Here is a 21525-nt window from a genome sequence, read left to right as displayed (position 1 = left end):
CTGGCTAACCCAACTGGCATCCAGCCAGTAAGGGAGCCTGGGTAATGTGGTTCCCAGGGAACTTAAAAATATAGAGATCTCTGGGTCCTCTCTTAATGATTCCAAAGATGATAATGGAGTACACATTGCATAACCTTGACAATTGATGTGCATTATAAGAAAAATTTTCTGGGGACATCCCACAGCATAGGAATATTAGCTTCCTTATCATGTTGATAGAAAATAATTTGGATTAAGGGAAGCCTTTGGTAGAGTTCCTCAACTCATACTGTGCAGTGGCTACCTAAGGCTAGGATGCAGCACGCCTGCTAGCTCTGTTGAACTGAGACATCACCAGAGAGTAAGATACTAGGGGGTGGCACATCCTCACTGCACTCAGAGAAGGTGCATTCCCCAGTGTGTACAGCAGACAGCTGAAGAGAGTGACACTGTCAGCATGAATAGGCTGATTTCCCGCACACGTTGCCTCCACTGAAGAAGAGAGAAGAGGGAGGCGTGGCTTGTGAAATGTGGAGAGGCGAACTGTACCACACAAACTAGAAAAGCATCCCAGTGTTCCTAGGGCAGCTAAAGAGATGGAAATGCCATTTGGCTCCCCGCCCCCTCTCCCTCCCCACCCTCCCCCATTAAAGGACAGCATGTGATATCAATTAAGGAGCAACTTACATGGCATAAGTCTTGCTGGTGCTTTCCTTCACATTCACTGGGGGCATGGTTTTTGGATTTGAAGAGGCAAGAGGAACTATAACCAAAAGTAAAAATATAGGAGACATGAGTGAGATGAGGTGGGGGAGGGGTACTTAGTCATTTTTGATATAACAATAGGAAGTAAGCAAGAGTGTTTAGAAGGAGTAAAAAACTGTCTTATTTTCAAATTCTCATATTCAGGACCAGAATTATATTGTTGGATTTAACAGCGATGCAGTGGCATCTGTGGAAGGATTGATGTTGACCTTCGATAGAATATTATCAACAATTCCCTCACAAAAACCAGCCAGGCTTTGCTCTCCCAATACCACAGAAAAATACCCCACAGGGGCTTGAACCTTCCATTACTTGCTTTATATAATGCCTTTTTCTTTTTTTATTGGAATAGAAAGTATTAATAGTTTTATGATCATTCTTTTTAAGTTAGCTCTTTCCATGTTTTCAGAGTGTGGGGATATATAATATACGCAGTTTGGAACCACTGGGCTATCTTTACCCTTCACCCACCCCCAGTATGAGTGAGGAATGGCAACTCTGAGCCCAGGATTGCTCAGGCACCTGAAGATGGCTACCTTTAGGCAAAGGTGTGATAACATAAAAATAAATGTATTTTATTTAACAGAAAATAAGAGAGCACATGAAACATTTTGACCAATTTTCTGACTCTTAGTGTTCTTCTATTTTAGTTTCATTGTGATCAAAAGAATCAAAGTAATCCTATTCCAGAGAAAGGGTCACCAGTGACTTGGGGCAGGTCTGAAAAGAAGGAAAGCTTGCTAATCTTTCTGTTTGCCACTGTTTACCATAACAACTATGGAAGTTTGGCTGATGGGCCATAAGGACCCTACAACATGGCTTCATTCCGTCATTTGGAGCCCTCTTTCTTTGCCACAGCCCTGACCATCTACAGTGGCCACACTGGTACCCTCTTCATCCTGAATGTACCTTGCACTTTGCCTTCTGCACCTGAGCTTATAGAATAAACAAAACCTGAAATGCTCTTTCTACTTCATCCAATCCCATCACACAGACCGTGATTGTCAATATCCTGCCCATTTCAGCTCGCTTGTCACCCCCAAGAAGCCTTCCTTATTTCCCCAGAAAAAAGTGATCTTATTCTCCATGAATACCCCAACATGTTTTTGTTAGTTATACGGTACTTAATAATTCATCTTGTATTTTTGAGGTAGGTATCCATGTTATCCCCTCTTTTGGAGGGTAGATTTCCTGAGAGTGAGGAATTGAGAACAGTATGTCTTTGCGACCCCTACAACTGTGCTTCTCAAACTGTCTGCAGCAGAGAACCAGTTTTTTAAAATCTTACTTACAAAACATAATGGACTAGTAGCTTTGTGAAATACAGTACACATGAATTAGTAGGAAAACTCTTGGATACTATGGCAACATGTTTTTGCTATAAACATTTCTTAATGCTTACTCTCAATTTCTGTGTTCTTTTCAATGTGAACTAGTAACAAATAGGGGACTGGCACTGATCCACAGACCACTTGAGTAGCACTGCCCCGGCACAACGGCTTTCACAATAAAAATCTACCAGAACAGCAGTTCTCAAATGTGAGTAGGCAAAACAATCACCCCCAGAGCCTGTGATTTAGCAGGTCTGTGGCGGGGCCTGAGAATTCTCATTTCTAACACGTTCTCAGGTGATGTTATCGTTGCTGGTTGGGGACCACACTTTGAGAATCACTGGACTAAAGAAAGGAACAAATGTCAAGTAAACTGTTCTTTCGTGGTGTTCTGTCCTCATAACAGGTCAAGCTGCTAAAGCTAACTGCTAACTTTGCCAGTGCAGCTCTCTAAACCAAAGGTCATCAGCCACCATGTGGTGGCACATTTACTGGGGGGCTTCAAACATGGGAAGCCTTAAGAAGCCAGGGGGTCCGTACCTTGGGGCTGATCTGAGCCTAGTTCCTCCACAGCGGGCTGGGCAGGTGATGTAGAAGAACATCGGGACAATGTTTGATGTGCCTCCACAGCCGAAGGCTCCAGGGTTGGTCTGGGTGACGTAGGTGACTGGGAGGGTGGGGATCTGGGTGGTGAGCCAGTTGGTTGTACCTGCTGTTGTGGTGACGCAGGTACTGAGCTGGGCCGTTGGTGCACAGCTGGCAGTGATACATGCGGCAAGTCAGTTGGAGAGTGTGATGGTGATGAGGCCTGTGGCAATGCAGGTGGCTGCTCAAGTGAAGAAACAGGTGGTGAAACAGGTGACTCCACAGGCCACTCACATGTGGATTCAGGTGTCTGCATAGGTGGGGATGTAGGTGGACCGTGGCCACTGCTTCCTTCCCCTGTAGGAGCCCATTGTGCATGAAGTTGCATGGATTCTTCCAGACTGTCCTGTTCTGTTTGGAGGCTCGGTTGACTGTGTTCAGGGCACTCACTGCCAAGGGCGAGTTCTGTCTGGTAGTACACTTCTACCCGGGGGAAAATCACTCTCTTGGAGGGAGAATTAAGGTGAGCAGCATCTAGGAAAAACAATAGTATGAGTGGCATTACTAATCCCTGGCACCAGCATGACATTTGCAAAAAATCGTTTTCCAAATTATTTTCATAAACAGAATTAGTGCTCATCAATAGTATTGCTGTACTTATTTGGATTTATATTGAGTGTTAGGTTATGTATTAATTCACTTATTCAGTGCATATTTATTGAGCATCTATATGTGCCAGGCATTATACCAGGCACTGAGGAGGTTAAGGAGACAAAAACAGGTGCGATGGTCCCTGGTCTCTTGGAACTTAGAGTCCAGTGTGAGGGCAGGCACTGACCACCCAAATAATTTCAAGTTTTAACCAAGACAAGTGCTAAGCAAGAGAGGAACATGCTCCTAGGAAAGAAGGAAGCAGAGAGGACTTAACTGAGAGACATTTAAACTGAGATCTGAAGGGCAAGTGGTACAGGGGATGGTCAGGGTGGGGTAGACAGGAACATTTCAGACAGAGGGAACAGCACACACAAAGACCACGGGTTCAAAGGAGCACCAGGACGTTTAGGGCCGGAAAGGTCGTGTGGCTGGAGCAGGGGTGGGGGCACAGAGGTGGAAGATGGGTTTGAGGAGGCCAAGGGACCAGATCACACCAGGACTTGTAGGCAGCACTGAGGACACTAGTTTTCATGGAGACCATGAAGACTTATAGGCAAGGAGGTGCTGACCTGACTGGTTTTGACAAGATCACTGTGGCTGCTGTGGAAAGTCACTGACAAGGGCATAGGGGACCCATGGAAATCTGCCAGGGTGCTGCAGAGAGGTATTTGAAGCTTGCACTTGGAAAGAGATAGAAAGATGGAGGAGATTCTGTTTAGGAGGGTAAATGAATGAGAATTGGGGAAGGCTCGATTTGGGGGTGAGAGGAGGTAGGCGGCTTGCACAATCAGATGAATGCTGGTGCCGTTTGCTGAGACTCCGATGATGGGAGGGGAGGGTTGGGGTGAGGAGCTCAGGTTATAAGCTTGTTTGGGAACATGTTGAGTTTCGGGGGCCTTGGAGATGTCTGAGGAAAGATGACAAATCGGCAGTCGAACAGGTGGATTTGGGTCTCAGAGAAGAAATGAGGGTTACAAACATATGTTTGGGTGCCCCCTCTGGGTAGTAACTGAAGCTGTGATGGTAGCTGTGGAGGAGATTGCCTAGGGGGGCAAAGCAGTGAGAAGTGGGAGCCCAGGATCGAGTTAGGAGGCAGGGAGAGAGGATTCAGGGGAAGTTTTCTAAAAAGGCATGACTGGTGTAGATTTAAAAGTTGCTGGTAAGAAGAATCATGGACTGGAAGAAAATATTTGCAAGTAATATTTCTGACAAAGGGCATCTATCTAGAATATATAAAAACTTTTAAACAGGAAAACAAACAATTTGATTTCTTAAATGGGCAAAAGAGCCGACTGCAGGAGCTCCCAATGGCCAAAGCTGGTACAATTTGAGTAACAAAATACAGTCGGACTGAATAATAACCCAAAGTATAAAATAAGCATCCACGTGTCCATATATATAAATGAATGATTGAAGAAGTAAATAAAAGGGGGAGAAGAGACAAATCTTCCATGTAGCGGAATTCCAAATAATTTATGTAGACATCTTACTCTGAAGGAAATGGAGAATAATTCCTCACTTTTTCATGTGAGCTATACAATGATGTCCTTCCAAAAAGCACAGTCTGGGAAGGGGATAAAGAGTAACTTTATCATGGAGAAACCTGACAAACACCATTGCAGCCAGGTGGTCAAGGTCAACATCATCAGTGATATGTCACGTAGATAGCATGTATTCTGATATAATGTGATGAGAATGGCACTTTTCCTCTGTGTTCTTCCTTCTCCAGATTCATAACACCAGTCTAACTATGAGGAAAACATCAGACGACCCCCCCAGTGAGGAACATTACAAAATACCAGGCCAGTACTAAAAACTGCCAAGGTTATTAAAAACAAGGAGAGTCTGAGAAACTGCCACAGGCAAGAGGAGCCTAGAGACATCACAACTTAATGTGATGTGGTATCCTGGATGAAATCTTGGACATTAGGTAAAAACAAAGTAAATCCGATTAAAGTATTGACTTCAGTTAATAATAATTTGTCAATATTTGTTCATTAATTTTTAACATTACATCAAACTGTGTACCAAACTATAACATCTAACAAATGTGAGACATGATAATAGGTAAACCTAGATAGGAAAGATATGGAAATTCTCTGTACTGTTTTCATATTTTTTTCTGTAAATCTAAAACTACTCTAAAATATAAAGCTTATTAAAGATTTAGGGGGAAATGGGCAAAAGAGTTGAACAGATACTTCACCAAAGAAAATATTTGGGCAACTAACAAACAAATGAAAAGATGCTCAACATCATTCGTCATCAGGGAAATGCAAATTAAACCATACTAAGATGCTACCACACACAGAATGGCTAAAATTAAAAAGACCTACATACCAAGTGTTGGTGATAATTTGGGGAAACTGAAATGCCCATACACTCTGGTGAAAATGTAAAATGGTTCAAGCACTTTGGAAAACAATTTGGCAGTTTCTTAAAAAGTTAAACATACATCTATCCACATATATCCAAAAAGATTGAAAAGAGAATCTCGAAGAGATATTTGCGTACTCATGTTCATTGCAGCATTATTGGCAAGAGGTAGAAGCAACCCAAATGTCCATTGACATGAATGGAAAGAGAAAATGTGGTACATACACTGCTGCCAAGGGAGGCAGAGAGTGGAGAGGGAGGCTTGGCTGGCAGCAGAAACAATTAGGTGGATGTGAATCCTCAGGAGGGAGGAGAAAGAGGATGCCAGGATGTGAGTAGTAATATCATTCAGTCTTAAAAAGGAAGGAAATCCTGTCAGGTGCTACAATATACTTGAAACTTGAGCACATTATAAGTGAAGCAAACCTGTCATAAAAAGACAAATATGGTATGCTCCACTTAAATGAGATATCTAAAGTAGCCTAAAGTAGAGTGGTGGTGGCCAGGGCCTAGCGGGAGGAGGAGTTGCCAGTCGATGGGTATAGAGTTTCAGTTTGCAAAATGAAAAAGTTCTGGAGGTTAGCTGCACAACAATGTGAATATGCTTAACACTACTTAACTGTACACTTAAAAATGATTAAGACAGTAAATTTTATATTGTGTTTTTATCACAATTTTACATGTATAAATCATATATTATTATCGATAATATAATTATACATAATCATATATAATTTTATTTATATGTACGTATATCACACATATACCATATGATCTAATATTCGACTCCTAGGTACTTATCTAAGAGAAATGAAAACATATGTCCATACAAAGATGCATGCATGAGTGTTCATAGAAACTTTATTCAGAATAGCCCAAAGTGGATACAACCTAAATGTCCATTAACAGGTGAATGGATAAACAAACTGTGGTATATTCATACAGTGGAATGAATGTAAAAAGAAATGAACTGTATATATCATGGAATAACATGGACAAATCTCAGAATAATTATGCTGAGTGAAAGTACGCAAACAAAAAAAGAATTCATACTATAAGATTCCATTTATCAAAAACTTTAGAAAAGGCAATTAATATGTAATGACAGAAATATAATCAGGAGTTGCTTGGGGATTGGGGGTGGGTGAGGGAAGATGGGAGGTGTCACTGAGGGCATGAGGAAACTTTGGGCATGATGGATTGTTCACTATCTTGATTGTGGTGCTGTTTCTCAAGGGTGTGTGTGTGTACGAAAACTTATCAAATTGTGAGGAGGAAGGGAGAGGGAGAAGAATGGCAGGAAGACAGGAAGGAAAGGAAAGAGGGAGGGAAGGAGGAAGGAAAGAGGGTGGGTTCTGGTGCACATGCCTGGATGCCAAATGGATATTTTCAGACTTTCCTCTGAGCTCCAACCTTACTCAACACCTGTACTCAACACGTCTATGTTGGGAATGTGGATTTTCAAGGACACCAGCAAGCATACCCTCTCCTTAGGCAGAAGGATGCTGCCAAGGGAGGCTGAGAATGGTGAGGGAGGCTTGGCTGGCAGCGGAAATAGTTAGGTGGATGTGAATCTTTAGGAGGGTGGAGAAAAAGGATGCCAGGATGTGAGTTGAGTTGTTGCGGGTGACACCTTGTAAATTCAGCTTTCTGACAGAGCTGACCCACATCCAGAAAGCAATTGGTTAGGAGAATGGAGTGGACTCCCATTTTCTGTTCCCAGATGGCAGGTGGGGATTAAGAGTGTGGCTGTCGGCACCAACCACAATTAATTAGGATGTGTCAGTAACACCTGCTTGCATCTGGTGCCAGAAGAAAAATCCAGCCCAACCAAACCCAAAAGGATTTAGGCGGTGGAGCTCAAACCTGCACTGAGAAAGCATGTACACACTGGCAAATTGGGAGGAGTACAAATAGCTGGTAGCCAGAAGAGACATCTTCTCCCTTGTGAATTGTGTCTGTTTTTACTTGGAGTGATTCCAGGGCCATTGGGAAAACCTACCGTCCTCCATACACTGCCTCAAATCAAGAATGGATGCCTTAAATCCTACTATTAGAGTTTCACCCTTGGATTTAAGACCACCATTCATACCTGTGAAAATGTCCACATTGGCTAATAGTGGAAGGGTAGGGAAGAGTGAGAGGGCACTGGGTTTCTCTGAGAGACAGAAGGGTAGAAGAAAGGTCTATTGAGAAATGGGGGAGACTAGAGATGCTTAACCAACCACTTTGTAACTCTCCCCAGGGCTTGTCCTGAGAGAAAGAAGAAAGGAAAATTTCTAGGAGAGAGATTGGTATGGAGGTAGCCTCATCTCTACCCTCCACTTATATTCCCCTGGCTACCTGGCTACCTCCATACCAACATGAGTTACAGCCTGAGGGGTCTCCTGGGGCAAGGAATTGGTATCTGCTCTAAGATCCAAGCCCCAAATCAGGGGATCCCTCAAGCCCCAAGTCCCCAGCCTGTACTGTCAATAAGGAAAGACTGAACGGGCTCTTCAGCTGGTGGATGAAAGGACCTTAGGCCCCAGCTAGCCCCTCCTGTTCTGAGCCCTCATCTCTACCCTCCACTTATACTCCCCAAGTCCTTCACCTTTTGGACACCTGGGGTTCACTTTTCACAGCCATCACCTGTGTAAATGTGGAGGATGGGGAAGTTGTCAGAAGGGAGTCAGGGTTAGTGTGTCCTGCAGAGAGGTGAGAAGAGGGACCTGTTTCCGAGGTCAGAGGCGGCAGTGGACTAGATTGTCTGGCAAGGACACAAGTAGGGGTCAGGAACCAGGATCTAACCCCCTTTTACAGATCGAGAGATCAAGACTCAGAGATGGGGAATGATTCCCCTGAGCTCATACAACTGGAGGGATGAGGGCCCTGGCCCAGGCTACTTGCCTCCAGAGCTCACGTTCTCTCCATCCTGTTCTCCTATTCCCTACCCCCACCCACATCCCCACCTTGTTAGGTGAAAGGACCCAAGAGAAAGTAAAGAGTTAGAACGTTAGAACAAGGGGAGCCTGGGAACACAAGAAGCAGTTTTGAAGGGAAAAAAACGAATGTATTCTAGGGGGAAAACTTCATTCAACCCCTAACCTCACCTCCAAAATATTTTTTAAAAATTATATACGCAAGAAGAACACTATAGCATTACTTATAATAGTGAGCATTAAGAAACTCAAGGACATGACCAAGCTAAGTTTTCTGTACAACTGTGATGAAATATAAAACTGCCAAAAAAGACTATTATAAAGGCCATACAGCAATATAGAAAAAACATACTATCACACAGATAAAATACCCTTTGATCCAGAAATCCTTTTTCTGGAAATATGTTCTATGGAAAAGAACATAACTCTAAATATAAAAAAGCTTTTTTCTTTCCTTTTAACAAAGATGTCCGCCATGGCCTTCATCAAGTTAGAGCATGTAATACATGTCATTAGAATCTTTCTTCTACCAACTGATGCACAGAAGATACACAGGTGTGGGGACCACAATTTCCAAACCAACACAGGGCAAGGGCTCTTCTCTCTCATTTGTTGATCAATGTGTCATTTGAAGTCTTATATAAATATAAATTAGTCACATTTAGTTCTATATTAACAATAGTTTTACTGGAAAGAGTATAAATATGGAAGAGAATGAAACAACATGAAAATGGAAGATATGAGCTATGTATTTCCTAAATATAGTTTTTAAATCCAGAAATATATTTATATACGAGCCCTAGACACTTTCCCGTCAGTTAACCTAAAAGCCCCCCTTGCATGAAAATCCTTATTTCTGGCCACAGTGGCCTGTCCTGGACAATGCAGGCCGTCAGGTCCTGTACCCGTTTCTGGCTCTCCTGAGCAAAGGGCATCTCCAGGTCACAAATTTGGAGGGAACGCTCCTCTGTTCAGCCCTTCTACTTCCTGTCTTTGCCCCACACTCCAGGCCTCCCTTTCCCTGGGGCTCCGCATGGTACTTACTCAGGCGCCTCAAGTACGAAACGGTATCTTCGTACCCTCGGTAGTAGTAATTGTGCAGGATCTGCAAGGTGGGCACACCAGGAAAATGACTCAGGCTGAAGCAACAGTGAGAGTCGTGGTCTTCACCCAGAGCACCTACTTTCACCACTCTTGAACTTTATTTGATGAGCTTTTCAAAATGTACCTATCCAGTGTCCCATCCCTCACTATTGGCTAAGAAGTGATCACATGTCCACAGTGACACCATATTAATGTGCTAAACCATTCTCAGCTGATCATCAGCTTTCCCTGGGCAGGAGGAGTGAGATATTTATAATAGAATGAGAGGTGTATTTGAGCCATAAGAGCAGAATTTGGAGACTGGGTCCAAATCCCAGTACTGCCATTTATTGGCTGTATGGCTATAATCTCTCACAGACTCAGTTTCTTCATCTGTAAAATGGGGATTATAATAGTATCTATTGCAGAAGATCTTGAAAGATCACTCAAGATATTACCCACAAAGCCTTTTCTGTAAAGGGACAGACAGTAAATATTTTGAGGTCTCTAGGCCACATATAGTCTCTGTCACTTCTTTTTCTTTTTTTTTATAGCCCTTTAAAAATGGAAAGCCCATTCTTTGCTCACAGGTCGTACAGAAATAAGCCATGGGCTGGATACAGCCCGTGGGCCATAGTTTGCTGACCCAACATTGCATGTCAGAGTGGAAGAGTTCAGTTTAAAATTCCTATCAGCGATTCTGATATTATCTCATTCTATAGGGGAGAAAATTGAGGCTGGGAGCTCTTAGGAGACTTGGTCAAGGTCACATAGCTCATTAGCAAAAAGGCTAGGACACAGGTCTAGGAGAAAGTTTAAGGGATGATTTGAGGGGAGGAGACACAGATGCAACTTGGTGGGCCCCACTGGCTTCCCCAGTGCACCTCCAGCCCTTGCCACCCTCCCCCAGTCCCCCTAACCCTCCAGGTCTCTCTGTCTCTCACCATCAGGTCTGGGGGGAATAGGGCATGGAGCATCCTGGTGATATTCTCCAGGGAGAATTGGAAGGAGCAGTTGAATATGCGGAAGTCATGGAAGATGGCAGGGCAGTCCCCGGGACAAATGTCGTGCTGCCCGCTGAAGGTGGAGATAGTGATGCAGTCAGTCCAGAAGGAGCAGGGCTGCATGCCTGTGAAGCCCCCATCGATATACCGCTGTAGGGGGAGGCAGAGTGAACAATGCTCATCCTGGGTCACAGGTTTTCTCCCCAGGCGAGGAGTACACCAAGGAAATGGGTCCCCCTGGACAAGCCTTGAGGTCTAGGTTCTAGTGGGTAAGTGGTATGCCTAAGGTCACTCAGCGAGTCCACTGCGGTCTCTGAGCTTCCAGCCCACTGCTCTGTCCCTGCACTGTCTCCCGCAGCCATCTCACTGGTGCTGAGATGGGGCTCCCAGGCCTCTGTGGGAAGGGGAGCACTGGAGAAATCAAGAGCAAATGCTCACAGCTACCTCTCCCAGGCTACCCCTCCTGGAGCCACTCAAATATTGAGAGCAGAGCTGGAGAATGGAGCCACGCATCGTGATTTCTTGAGAAGTGTGCTCATGGTGGGTCTGAGCAGGTCATAAATATCCCTTCTCCAGACTGCCATGGGTCCAAACTGGCTCCCTCTGTTGAGGTCTGGAACCCTTTTCATTCTCCAGAGCACCCTTGACCATGGCCTCACCCACGGCCGCCATATGTTCACCCTCGAGTCCCGTCCCCTCTGGGGCTTCTCTTTCCTCAACTGGGAACAAAGGACCACAAATACCGAGGATCTAACTTTCTGGGGTACCTGAGAAGTACATGGTTGAAATGCAAGAGGGGCTCCATCTCCTAGCTGAACCTTAATCTCTGGATCTCATCTTCTCTATACATAAAGTGAGGAGGGAGCATGGTTCAGACCCCCCTACTCGGAGTGTGGTCATGAACCAGCAACACCCACCTCAGCTGAAGACAGGTAGAGGTGCAGAGTCTCAGACCTACTGGAGCAGAATTCACATTATTTTACAGGACCCCCAAGTGATTCATGGGCACATTGAAGTTTGGGAGGCGCCAGCCTAGGTGACCTGAAAGGTCCTCATCGTTCAAGGTTCCAGTTCCCCACGTTGCAGGGTTTGTATTCTACACTGTCTGTCAAGTCTGGGAAAATCTGGCTAGCCTCTTGTGTCTCGACTTGCCAGGCTCAGTAATGAATTGGTGTGTCCCGAGAGAAGCCCGGCCTAGTTGGGGGAGTTTACCTTAAAACCCCAGAAATCCATCTATGGTGGGAATTCTGAGTAGAAAAACACAATAACCTTTCTAATTCTTGGTCTTCCCACTGAATTCCAAGATCACCCCTCTGTTCTCCCAGATGTGGGTCACAGGGGCCCCGAGGCACCCCTGAGTCCAGGCTCACTCCCATCTCACGCCAAAGCACTCACCACACCACGGTAAGTCGGAGGGATGAGGCCGCAGTACACTGGGACGAAGCAGCTGCAGTACAGGGCCTGTGGGGGGAGAACAGGTCTGAGATGCCAGAGGCCCTGGTGAGTTGGTAGAAAGGGCTCACCTGCAGGCCTCTGGGACACTGCCAGCCTGGTCTTCCTTAAACCCAAAGGGAAGGCACTGCCCTCCACCCACATTCCACTTTGGCCTGGCCTTAACTAGCTGAATTTTCGGTAACCAACTTGGTCAGGCTGAGGCTGACATCCTAGCTTTAAAGGGAGAGGGTGATCTCAGCAATGTCCAGGGGCACTTCCAGCACCAAATTTCCATGAATCCAATGGGATTCAACAATGATTCATGTGTATCTGGCTTGGGCCAGGCCCTAGCATTAAAAGGGGAGTGAGATGCCCACCCTTGGGAGTGCTCAGAGGGGAGTAAGCAACCAACAGATGAGCACCCAACAAAGGGAGGGGTGCAGGGCAGGCAGGTGGAAAGAAAGTTCCTTGGCAGGAGTGACTGGTCTTGTCAAGCAGATGAAGGGGAGCGGGAGGAGATAAGAACATTCCAGGCAGAAGGCACAGCAGGTGCAAAGGCACAAAACCCTACTTTGTGTGTGCTTTGCTCTGTTTGGCATGGGTAGGAGTGGGCAGTGGTGGAAGAAGGCTGGGGAGAGAAAAGTCTTGAAGAGCTGGGTGCTAATAAACCTAGGGGAATGTGAAGTGGGTGGAGTAGGTATCCATGCCACTGCCTATTCATCCTCCACCCCCAGGGTCATAGTCGGGTCACACTGTGGGGATGTGAGGATGGACAGCAAGGGCCTTGAATTCCGGGGAGGGGAGGAGAAATATGGGATGGAGGGTCGTGCCGCTTAACTCTTGTCAAGAAAGAAAATTGGGTATGTCCACAGCACTCCCTAGCAATAATAATTCATAGCTAAAATTTATATTAATGAGCTTAGAGCAGCACGCTGTTAGAGTGTACTTTCCTAAGTGATAACCCATTTAGAGATAATTCAGTCCTTTTATCAAGGGCCATTGGAAGAGGGGGACAGTGGGGAGGGTTGTACCCACAGACTGGGAGTAATTCACTGTAATCTAGGCTGGGAGGCCCTAAAGGAGACATGGCACCTCTGCTGGTAACACTCTGGACTCTGAAAAGCTCCAGAATTAGCAACTGGGCAGGGCAGAGGCAAAAGGAGGGGCTGAGCCTCTGGGGACTCTGGGTGTCGAAGTGTTGAGAATGGTGACCAAGTCCTATTTGTCTTGGACTTCTCTTTGTCCACCTCCTCTAACAGTGTGCCTGACAGAGAGGTACCAGGAGGGTGAAGGGAAGGAAGGATGAGGGGAAAAAAAGATAGATGGGATGCAGGCAAGTCGACCTTTCCTGGGACCAGTCAAGAGAAGCAGGACACGCCCCCAATCTCTCCTTCCCAGCCCCAACGCCTCGCCCCCACCCCGTCCCCGCCCCCTTGCCTCAATGAGTTCTTCCTTGGATGTGTATTCTGAAACCACGACACTCTCTCCGTCTGTCAACCGGGTGAGGCTCACGTGGAGCTTCCCCGTAGCGGCCTTGTAGGAGTCCTCAGGCAGGACCTGGTACAGAAACCGCCTCATCATTGGCACCATCTTGCAGGACGGGGACAAGGGCCCGAGGAAGGATTTCTTCACCTCGGCCAGACCCACATTGAGAACTCTGAGGTATTCATCTGTGGAGGAAGCAGAGAAAAGCGAGCGGTCAGCAGCCCGTGGCCAAGAGAGATCCACGGCGATTTTCCATCTCATCTTGCATCCAACAAATGGGAAAACCTAGAATTCTGAAGCAAAGAAGAACTCAGGAATCCACCTGTCATTCTGCACACGAGGAAAGCAAAACACTGGAGAATTAAGTCACTGGCTCCAGAGAGCCCACAGCTGGTCAATGGCAGAACTAGACCCGGGCATCCTGACTCTGTGCATATTGAGGGCAAAGGACCACTTTCCTACCCCTAAATAGCTTTCTCTAACTTCCCGTCACCATCCCACCATCAGACTACACTCTTTTAGGGACTTAGAGGCTTTCTGCCTTATATGAGATTCCCATCAAAACACTGACTGTTGGAAGTCTTCACCAAGTGACACCCTAGGACACTGGCTTAGTGTCAGCTAAATCTGAAGGTGGTGTTGGGGGAAGCTGTTGGCCTTGATGTAGATGAATTACAGAGACAGGTGAACTTTGTCTTGAAACCATTGTATTATCTTCTCTTTATGGCTCCTGGTACAGGCCTGAGAGGGACACCTGAAACCCAGCTGTGACAGGCTGTGCTGCAGGTGCCCCAGGAGGTGAGGGATGAACATTCTTCCTCCTTTTGAGAGGAGAGCAGCCAGGGACCATGTACCAGATGGGGCCCGGAGGGCAGATGTGTTGTGCAGAGGGTGGCAGAGAAAGGCGTAACCCATCCTCTACCCTAATTTCCAGAATTCCACCGGGGAAGTTTGGGGTTGTAGGCTTAGTAAGAAGTGCTATCATGCTTGATTCTCACATGAGTACTATAAGGAAGATATCTCTGTCCTAACTTTACTAATCGGGAAACCAAGGCTTGGCTTTCCCAAGGTCAATCATCTAGTAAGCGGACAAAGTGGGATTTTAACCTAGAGTGTGTGACCCTGGAACCCACACTCCTTCCTCTAAACTGAGCCACAAGCTTCTGGAGCTGGGCCTGTGCCTGCTTCTTGACTATTGCTGCTAATATCTACCTTGTGCAAGCTCTCTGGAAAAATCAGGAGTGGAAATAGCTCTAAAAAGGACCACTAAAACAAATATTTAATTGTAAAACATCCTATATAGAAGAACTTTCTTACAGTCAGTGTCACAGCAATGGCTACTTGGGAAGCTATGCGATCATGAGCTCTCTGCCACTAGAAGTAATCAAGCAGAGTCAGGGCAAGTGCCCTGGTTAGAGAACTTATCAGAGACTCCTGGATGGACAGTAAGGGCTAGGATTCCTTCTAATTTGGAGATTCTTGGATTCTCATGGGAGCTTGACAATGTATCTGGTAAGTTATCACAGTGGGCATTGTTTTCCTAAATAGAGCAGCTGAGGCACAGAGAGGTTAAGTGATTTGTCCGAAGTTACAGCAATTTAAAGACAGACCAAAGCTAGTGATGCCCTACTCCTCTTCTGTTTTACAGTTCACAGATTATTCCTCATTAATCCTGGAGGTGGATAGTGCAGGAGCTTCAGCATCATGTTACAGAAGCAGAAACTAAGGCAGAGAAAAGCTAAGCGTTGAGGCAGTGTTCGTTCTGACTCCGACCCCATCTTCTTTCTCTGGGTGTTGGACTGATCTCAGAGGCTGAGTGAGCCTGGGTTGCCATAGTGACGGCCTTTTTCTCACCAGCATTCAGAAACACAGCTGCAAATGTGTAGTAAGGATTGATCTGAGCAACAGAGTTTCTTAGCTGTCACCCCCTTAGAGGGAAGGATGCTCCTGGAAGGTGGGAAGGCCCTGTGATTTTAGTGAGGTTAGCTTTACCACGTGCCAACTTGTACAGCATTTTCCCTCTAGGAAGGGAAGCTGCCAACCCACCAGCAGGTTATGAAACAACTGAGCATTTGCATACCAAGGCATTGGGCTCCTGAGTTCTCATCCACAAGACCAGTTAGGATGGGGAGTCGAACCAGGGTGGGCACATGCTGTTTTTGCAATTTTTAATGAACAACTCGCAGTGGTCTCGAAAGGGTTGGCGGCCTCGGAGCCAGAAGCACTGGGTTCAGCTTGCCCGTATGCTCCTGGACTCCCAGCAGGAGGCTCTCGCTGGGGACAATGAAAGGAAATTTGTTCTTATTGCACAAGAAAAATACGTGTTCACTGTGGGGAAAAATTTTTTTAATGCAGATAAACAAAATGAAAAATCTTCCTAGATTATATATTTTATACTTATTCTTACTTATAAGAATACTTTAATGGAGTCAATCTATTTACACTATTTTATAACTTACTCTTTTTAGCTAACGAGCCATGTCTTTCCACATCAATAAGTGCCCATTTATAATCTAATTTATAAGCACTATGGAAAGCTATTGTAAGGATATAAGATTATTTATTGAGCAGGTCTCCCAAAGGGGTTGGCTATTTAGTTTGTTTCCTTGCTTTTATAAACAACGCTGCAATTAATAATCTTACGCCTGTGTCCTTACTTATTTTCCTTAGGATAATTCATAGAGGTGGGAATGCTAGGTCAAAGGCACGCACATTTAGTCTTGTACTGCTTATTTTAATCATGGCTTTTGTATATTGTCCATTTACAGTCAACCCAGAGGGCGGTCGTGGGTGACAGGGACAAAGGAGTGTCCAAGGTAATCGAAATAGTATAGACATCTCCAATATAATTATATCTGAAAATGGTGCTATCTGGAAATTAACAATGTGCTAGCCAAAATTGTGTTGCTAGAGAGGCAGGGGACAGGAGATTGTCTGATTTCTTCCACTCAGGTGCCCAGTTTAATATTTTTTCCTGTTGCTCTTTGAGGATGTGTACCAAAGGATGCCTTTATCTCTGCCTCTCCTTACTTCTCTTCAGGTTGCTGTGTGTCTCTGTCTTCAGAGTCTCTTTCTCTGTCTCTGTCTCTCTGTCTCTGTCTCTCTCTCCCTCTCTCTCTCTCTCTCTCTCTCTTTCTCTCCGCCCCGCCCCCCGCCCCTCCTCCTAGCTGAGGAAAAGCAATGAATCTTCTGGTTAAATAAGTCTCTGTTGGTGGAAAGTCAAGTGTTAAGCATAGCAATTGCTGGGTGCTGCAAGGAGGGATAAATTTAACTTGCTTCTTTATGCATCTCTGTACTTCCCAGAACCTTCTCCCATTTAAAGGCTTCCAAGCTACAGGCTGCTGGGCTCTGAGATGCGGTGTCCCACACCAACCACAGCAAGATGGGATTTAAAAGCAGCACCACAGGAAATTCAAGCTTCGCTGCTCCCATCCCCAGCCCACACTCACCAGGTCCTTTTACACCTTCGTATTATCTTAGGATGAGTCTGTCTATGGCCTATCATTGTGCTTTGTCCATAGAAAGCCCTTCAGAAAGCTTTGCTATAAGCTTAGAACACCTCATAGCAGGGGATGGGTCATACTCATCTACACCCACCAAGCCTCCCGCAACACTTGGTGGATGCTCAATATCTGTTCAGTGTGTGAACAAAGGCAAATAGAAACCTGACGGGAAGGAAAAGTAAATGATGGAGGTGCTCACAAGGAAAAGTTACCTGACTTAATTCTCAACAAAAGCTTAAAGGCAAGATGATCCCATATAGATGGATAGGTAGTGGGATTAACTATATTGATAAGTGTGGCTAATTCACTGGGTTTTATGAGCCTATAGTGTTAAAACCTTAGTAGAAAAATAAATAAATAAGATCCTGGAACTGGGAGGTTTTGAAGGTCAGTTGGAAGCTGCTCTAAGTCTCAGCCACTCAGAGAGCCTTACTCTTTTCTATGATCAGATTCATTTCTTGGAAGGAGCTCAGGCTTTGGAGTCAGACAGATTTTGTTCAAATCTCAGATTTGCCACATACTATCCGGGCCATCACTGGCAAGTCAAATAACTTCTTCCAGCCTCAATTTGCCACCTATAATATGGGTTGCTATGAGGCATATCGTTTCCTTAAATGCCTGCGTATAATAAGCGCTCAGGGTTGGTTATGTTGGTAATTCCTCATGCGACCATGGATAAGCCTTCTTAATGTTTCTGCCTTTCAGCTTTCTCATCTGAACAGGGGACAATTATCCCTGTGCCACGTCTTTATTGAGGCGCACTCAGGCTCACACGTGAATACGAAAGATGTAAAAGCACTGTGGAGACAAGAGTGAATACCCCTGTTTCAGAGTGTGTTAAGGGGATGCGTTAGGTGGAATGTAATATAGGTGTGTTGGCAGCGGCGCTCCCGCCTCGGTCAACTTGAGAGACGCCATAGATCTCCTAGGGGAAAGGAGGGAGTGGTTAGAAAAGCCACTAAAGGGGAGGGAAAGGGATAATTAGATATATGTTTATCTTACTAACTTGCTTAAGTGCCTACTGTTTCTCCCTTTGTGAGGGCAAGGATGGTATCTTTCTCGTTCATCTCTTTGTCCCTAGCACCTGATATAATGTTTGAAACATAAGCATTTAATAAACATGAATGCATACATGAATAATGAATAAATGGATGAACCCCAAGAACTGAAGGAGGACACTGAGGTCCCGAGAGAAGCAGCTATTCAAGGTGACTGAGAATAAAAATCGCTTCTCTTCCCGTCTTCCATAAGGCTTCTTGTTAAGTGAAAAATCCTAGAAAGATGGGTATTTTGCAGCCGACAATTTACATTGCTGGGGATCCCTTTCACAGGGTTCACTAATTAGGTCGGCTGCGTGGGACGGATCTGCCATGGAGGATGGGACTTCGCAGGACCCGGTCTCCCGCGGACTGGTAGCCTAGCAACAACCTCCGGTTCAGCCAATCACTGCTGAGACTCCTCCCGCCGCCCGCCCTCCCCTCCCCTGCTGCGAGCTGGTGAGCATGATCGAAGCAGGGGGACACAGCAGCCCCTGGGGAAGCACTGGCGTGCAGAGATGCATTCCCAGGAAAACCCCGCAATTCTCGGAGTCCCTGTGTGGAGCCCCTGGGAGTCTGCTGCTTCTACCTGGTTCCCAATTGTAGGCTGAATTATAGGCTACATTTCTCTGTGGGTATAGCTTGACTGCCCGACTCCACTATAATAATTATTATTGTCATCTTAACAACAGTCGTTTACGCAAGCAGGTTTTCACAGTTTATCCTCACGATGACAGCGAGCTCCTGCGGAACAGTGACGCTGGTTTATTCACCATTTTATTTCTAAGCCCCACACTGCAAGAGCATTTATTGAAAAACAATTTGTCTGGAAGCTGCAGTGTCGCCACTGGAAGGTCCCCAGAGACCCTCTGGGGCAGTGATTTTTCAGTCAGGGAGCCTTCGTGCAGAAAAAATCTTAAGTGGAAACCTAATACATAAAATAGTTAAAAACAGGGCTGTTCTGAGTTGAAACCAAGCAAGGTCTTAGACCTGTCTGATTGCTCCACCCCACCCTAGGAAGGAAGTCCCTGAAGGCACCATGCTGGAACTCTAAGATCCTAGGAGTCGAGGTCAAAAATACTAGAGTAATTCTCTCATTTTACAGGTAAAAAATCCAGCTCAGGATAAAGGTTAAGCTCAATAACTATGGCTGAAGGCTGGCTGGCTGGGTGGCTGGCTGGCTAAATGGATGGATGGGGAAATGAATAAAGAATGAATATACCCTAGGCCTCACAGTCTATGTTAGTTTACGCCGGAACTGGAATATATGAAAAAATTCATTTTCTACTCTGTTCTGAACGCATTATAGGCTTTAGCCAAAAGCAAAACAACTCTGACCTAGTAAGCTCTTAAAGAAACAAAAAATAATACATTTTTTTTATGGATAATAATCTTCCACACATACCTTTCTCTAACCCTGAGTTTACTAAAGAATTGGCTTTAAAAGTTCAGACCATCTTATATATCAGATTGCCATGGAAACCATAGTGCCTCCCACTGGTTCATCACTGGATTCTTACTAAGGTGCCCTGGGGCTCTTTCCCAAGGCCTAAGCCCTCATCCTGCTTCTGTGGGCTTCTCCCTCAGAATCCAGGCACAATCTCCCTAACTTTTCACTGAAAGATCTGCTGATTACCTTGGGGTGAAGCAGGCAGAGAAGGAATGTGTCTAGAAAGTTCTCACAATGTTCTCAGGGCCATTGCTCTGCTTTTCATTTTTCCCCCATTTTCTTCGGTAGCTCTAGAATTTCCTTTGGGATTATGCTTCAAGATAAAAATCAATACCGCCCCCTTCTAGGCTGTGACCCATCCTACCACCCTACAGACTCTCCTGCACCAGTGAGGGGACACGGGGATAACCCAAGAGTTGTGAATTAGTCACCCTCCAGTCTTGAGTAGTTTTTGTTTTGTTTTGTTTTGTTTTGTTTTGTCTTGTTTTGGAGGGTGTGTGTGTGTGTGTGTGTGTGTGTGTGTGTGTGGTCAGGGGACCGACCTCCAGGTGAGACTCTGCTATTCAGAAAAAAGGCCATCTCAGAGCATTTGTTCAAATTAGGGCACCACTGCAGAGGAACACCCATGCCTTCCTCTTTCAAAACTGTGATATTAAAGTTCATTTCTATTGACTAGAGTTATTCACTGCACCAGCTATCCAAGACGTCAGTTGGTTGGGTGCATTACCTGTGTCTCTCTCCATCTATGTTACATGAATCTTGAAGTTCTCATGAAACCCACCCCACTGTTTATTGCTCTTATCAGCTTTCACTGCTTGGTACCTCCTTGATGCTAGGTGCTGTGTCAAGTGCAAAAGCCTCATTGTCTCATTTAATCTTCATGACACTCTGTTGAGGTAGGTACCATGGTTATCTCCTCTTTACAGGTGAAGAAACTCATTTAGTAGCTTGCTCAAGGTCACAGAGCTGAAAAACAGCAAAGCTAGCCTTTGAAGTCCTGAGGGTCCTTTTCACCACAGCTCATTGGCTCCACCAGGGCGGGACATGCCCTCTGTCTCTCAGAAATTCTGTTCCTCACTGTGAGACGAAGGGGTAGTCCCACAAAAACTCTCAGGCTCTGCCTTTCTAGATTCAGATGTGCCTAGGAGACAGGAAGACTCTCTTTAGAGCATCAGAACCCGAAGCACGTCTTCAAATGCATGCTCCTCTAGCCCCTGACTCAAAGCCCCTTCTCAGGTCAGGTCTGTCTCTTCTCTCACAGTAAGCACAAAGAGCACAATCCTGCTTTTTGCTCCCCCTACATGCAATTTTTTTGTTGTTGTTTTTAAACATCTGTCCAGACCTCACCCTAAAGCCCAGCTTACATTCTGGGCTTCCTCCTTAAAGCCTTCCCTGACCACCCTCACTCTTAGCGCTCTCTCTCCCCTTACCGTCTGCGCCAGTTATCTCAGGCCGTCTGAGTGGCTGCTCCCGTCTCTCTGGGTAGCTACATCAGTAATAATGTACCAATGTTGATGTCTTCATGTTGATGAGGAGGACAGGGCCTGTATCCTCCATTATTGCCTAGCTCAGTGTAGAACACTTAGTAGGTGTTCGAGAATGAATAAGTTAACTATTTAATGTTCCATAAGCAGGGATTATTTCTGTTCTGTTCCCCCTTATGCCCCTAGCATTTAATTCAGTACCTGGAAAACTCACTGTAGGGACTTAATAAATGTTTGCTGAATAAAGTAATAATGAGTGGTTTAAAAATGAATGAACAAATGAAGAGAAGGAGAAAATCAAAGAATGTCTTCTCCACTGCGCTGATAGGAGTCTTTCCAACTAGTGGTCAGGAAGGTAGAATTTTTCAGTGATTCAACTGGACTTATTAGGGTTGTGATGAGGCAAATCACAGAGCAATTTGCTCTGTCAAACC

At 45.4% G+C, this 21525-nt stretch overlaps 1 protein-coding gene across 2 annotated transcripts in view; it reads right to left on the bottom strand.

Annotated features, from left to right (window-relative positions):
- Positions 1 to 21525, bottom strand: part of PNPLA1 (patatin like phospholipase domain containing 1) — a 37399-nt gene that overhangs the window by 4094 nt on the left and 11780 nt on the right. Inside the window, exons 2-7 of one of the 2 annotated variants that reach the window (XM_016152692.2) lie at positions 13570 to 13802; positions 12094 to 12159; positions 10639 to 10848; positions 9656 to 9716; positions 2616 to 3194; positions 667 to 742 (exon numbers count right to left, since the gene is read on the bottom strand). In XM_016152692.2, coding sequence (XP_016008178.2) covers positions 667 to 742; positions 2616 to 3194; positions 9656 to 9716; positions 10639 to 10848; positions 12094 to 12159; positions 13570 to 13802 — 1225 coding nt within the window. Of the gene's footprint in view, positions 1 to 666; positions 743 to 2615; positions 3195 to 9655; positions 9717 to 10638; positions 10876 to 12093; positions 12160 to 13569; positions 13803 to 21525 lie in introns of those variants that run through there. The other variant, XM_036222632.1, reaches the window with a different exon arrangement.

Source organism: Rousettus aegyptiacus, unplaced genomic scaffold (assembly GCF_014176215.1).
Source record: "Rousettus aegyptiacus isolate mRouAeg1 unplaced genomic scaffold, mRouAeg1.p scaffold_m13_p_1, whole genome shotgun sequence".
In the NCBI taxonomy this organism is placed as follows: domain Eukaryota; kingdom Metazoa; phylum Chordata; class Mammalia; order Chiroptera; family Pteropodidae; genus Rousettus; species Rousettus aegyptiacus.
The sequence above is the reverse complement of the archived record's forward strand: the minus strand, read 5'-3'. Positions and strand labels throughout refer to the sequence as shown.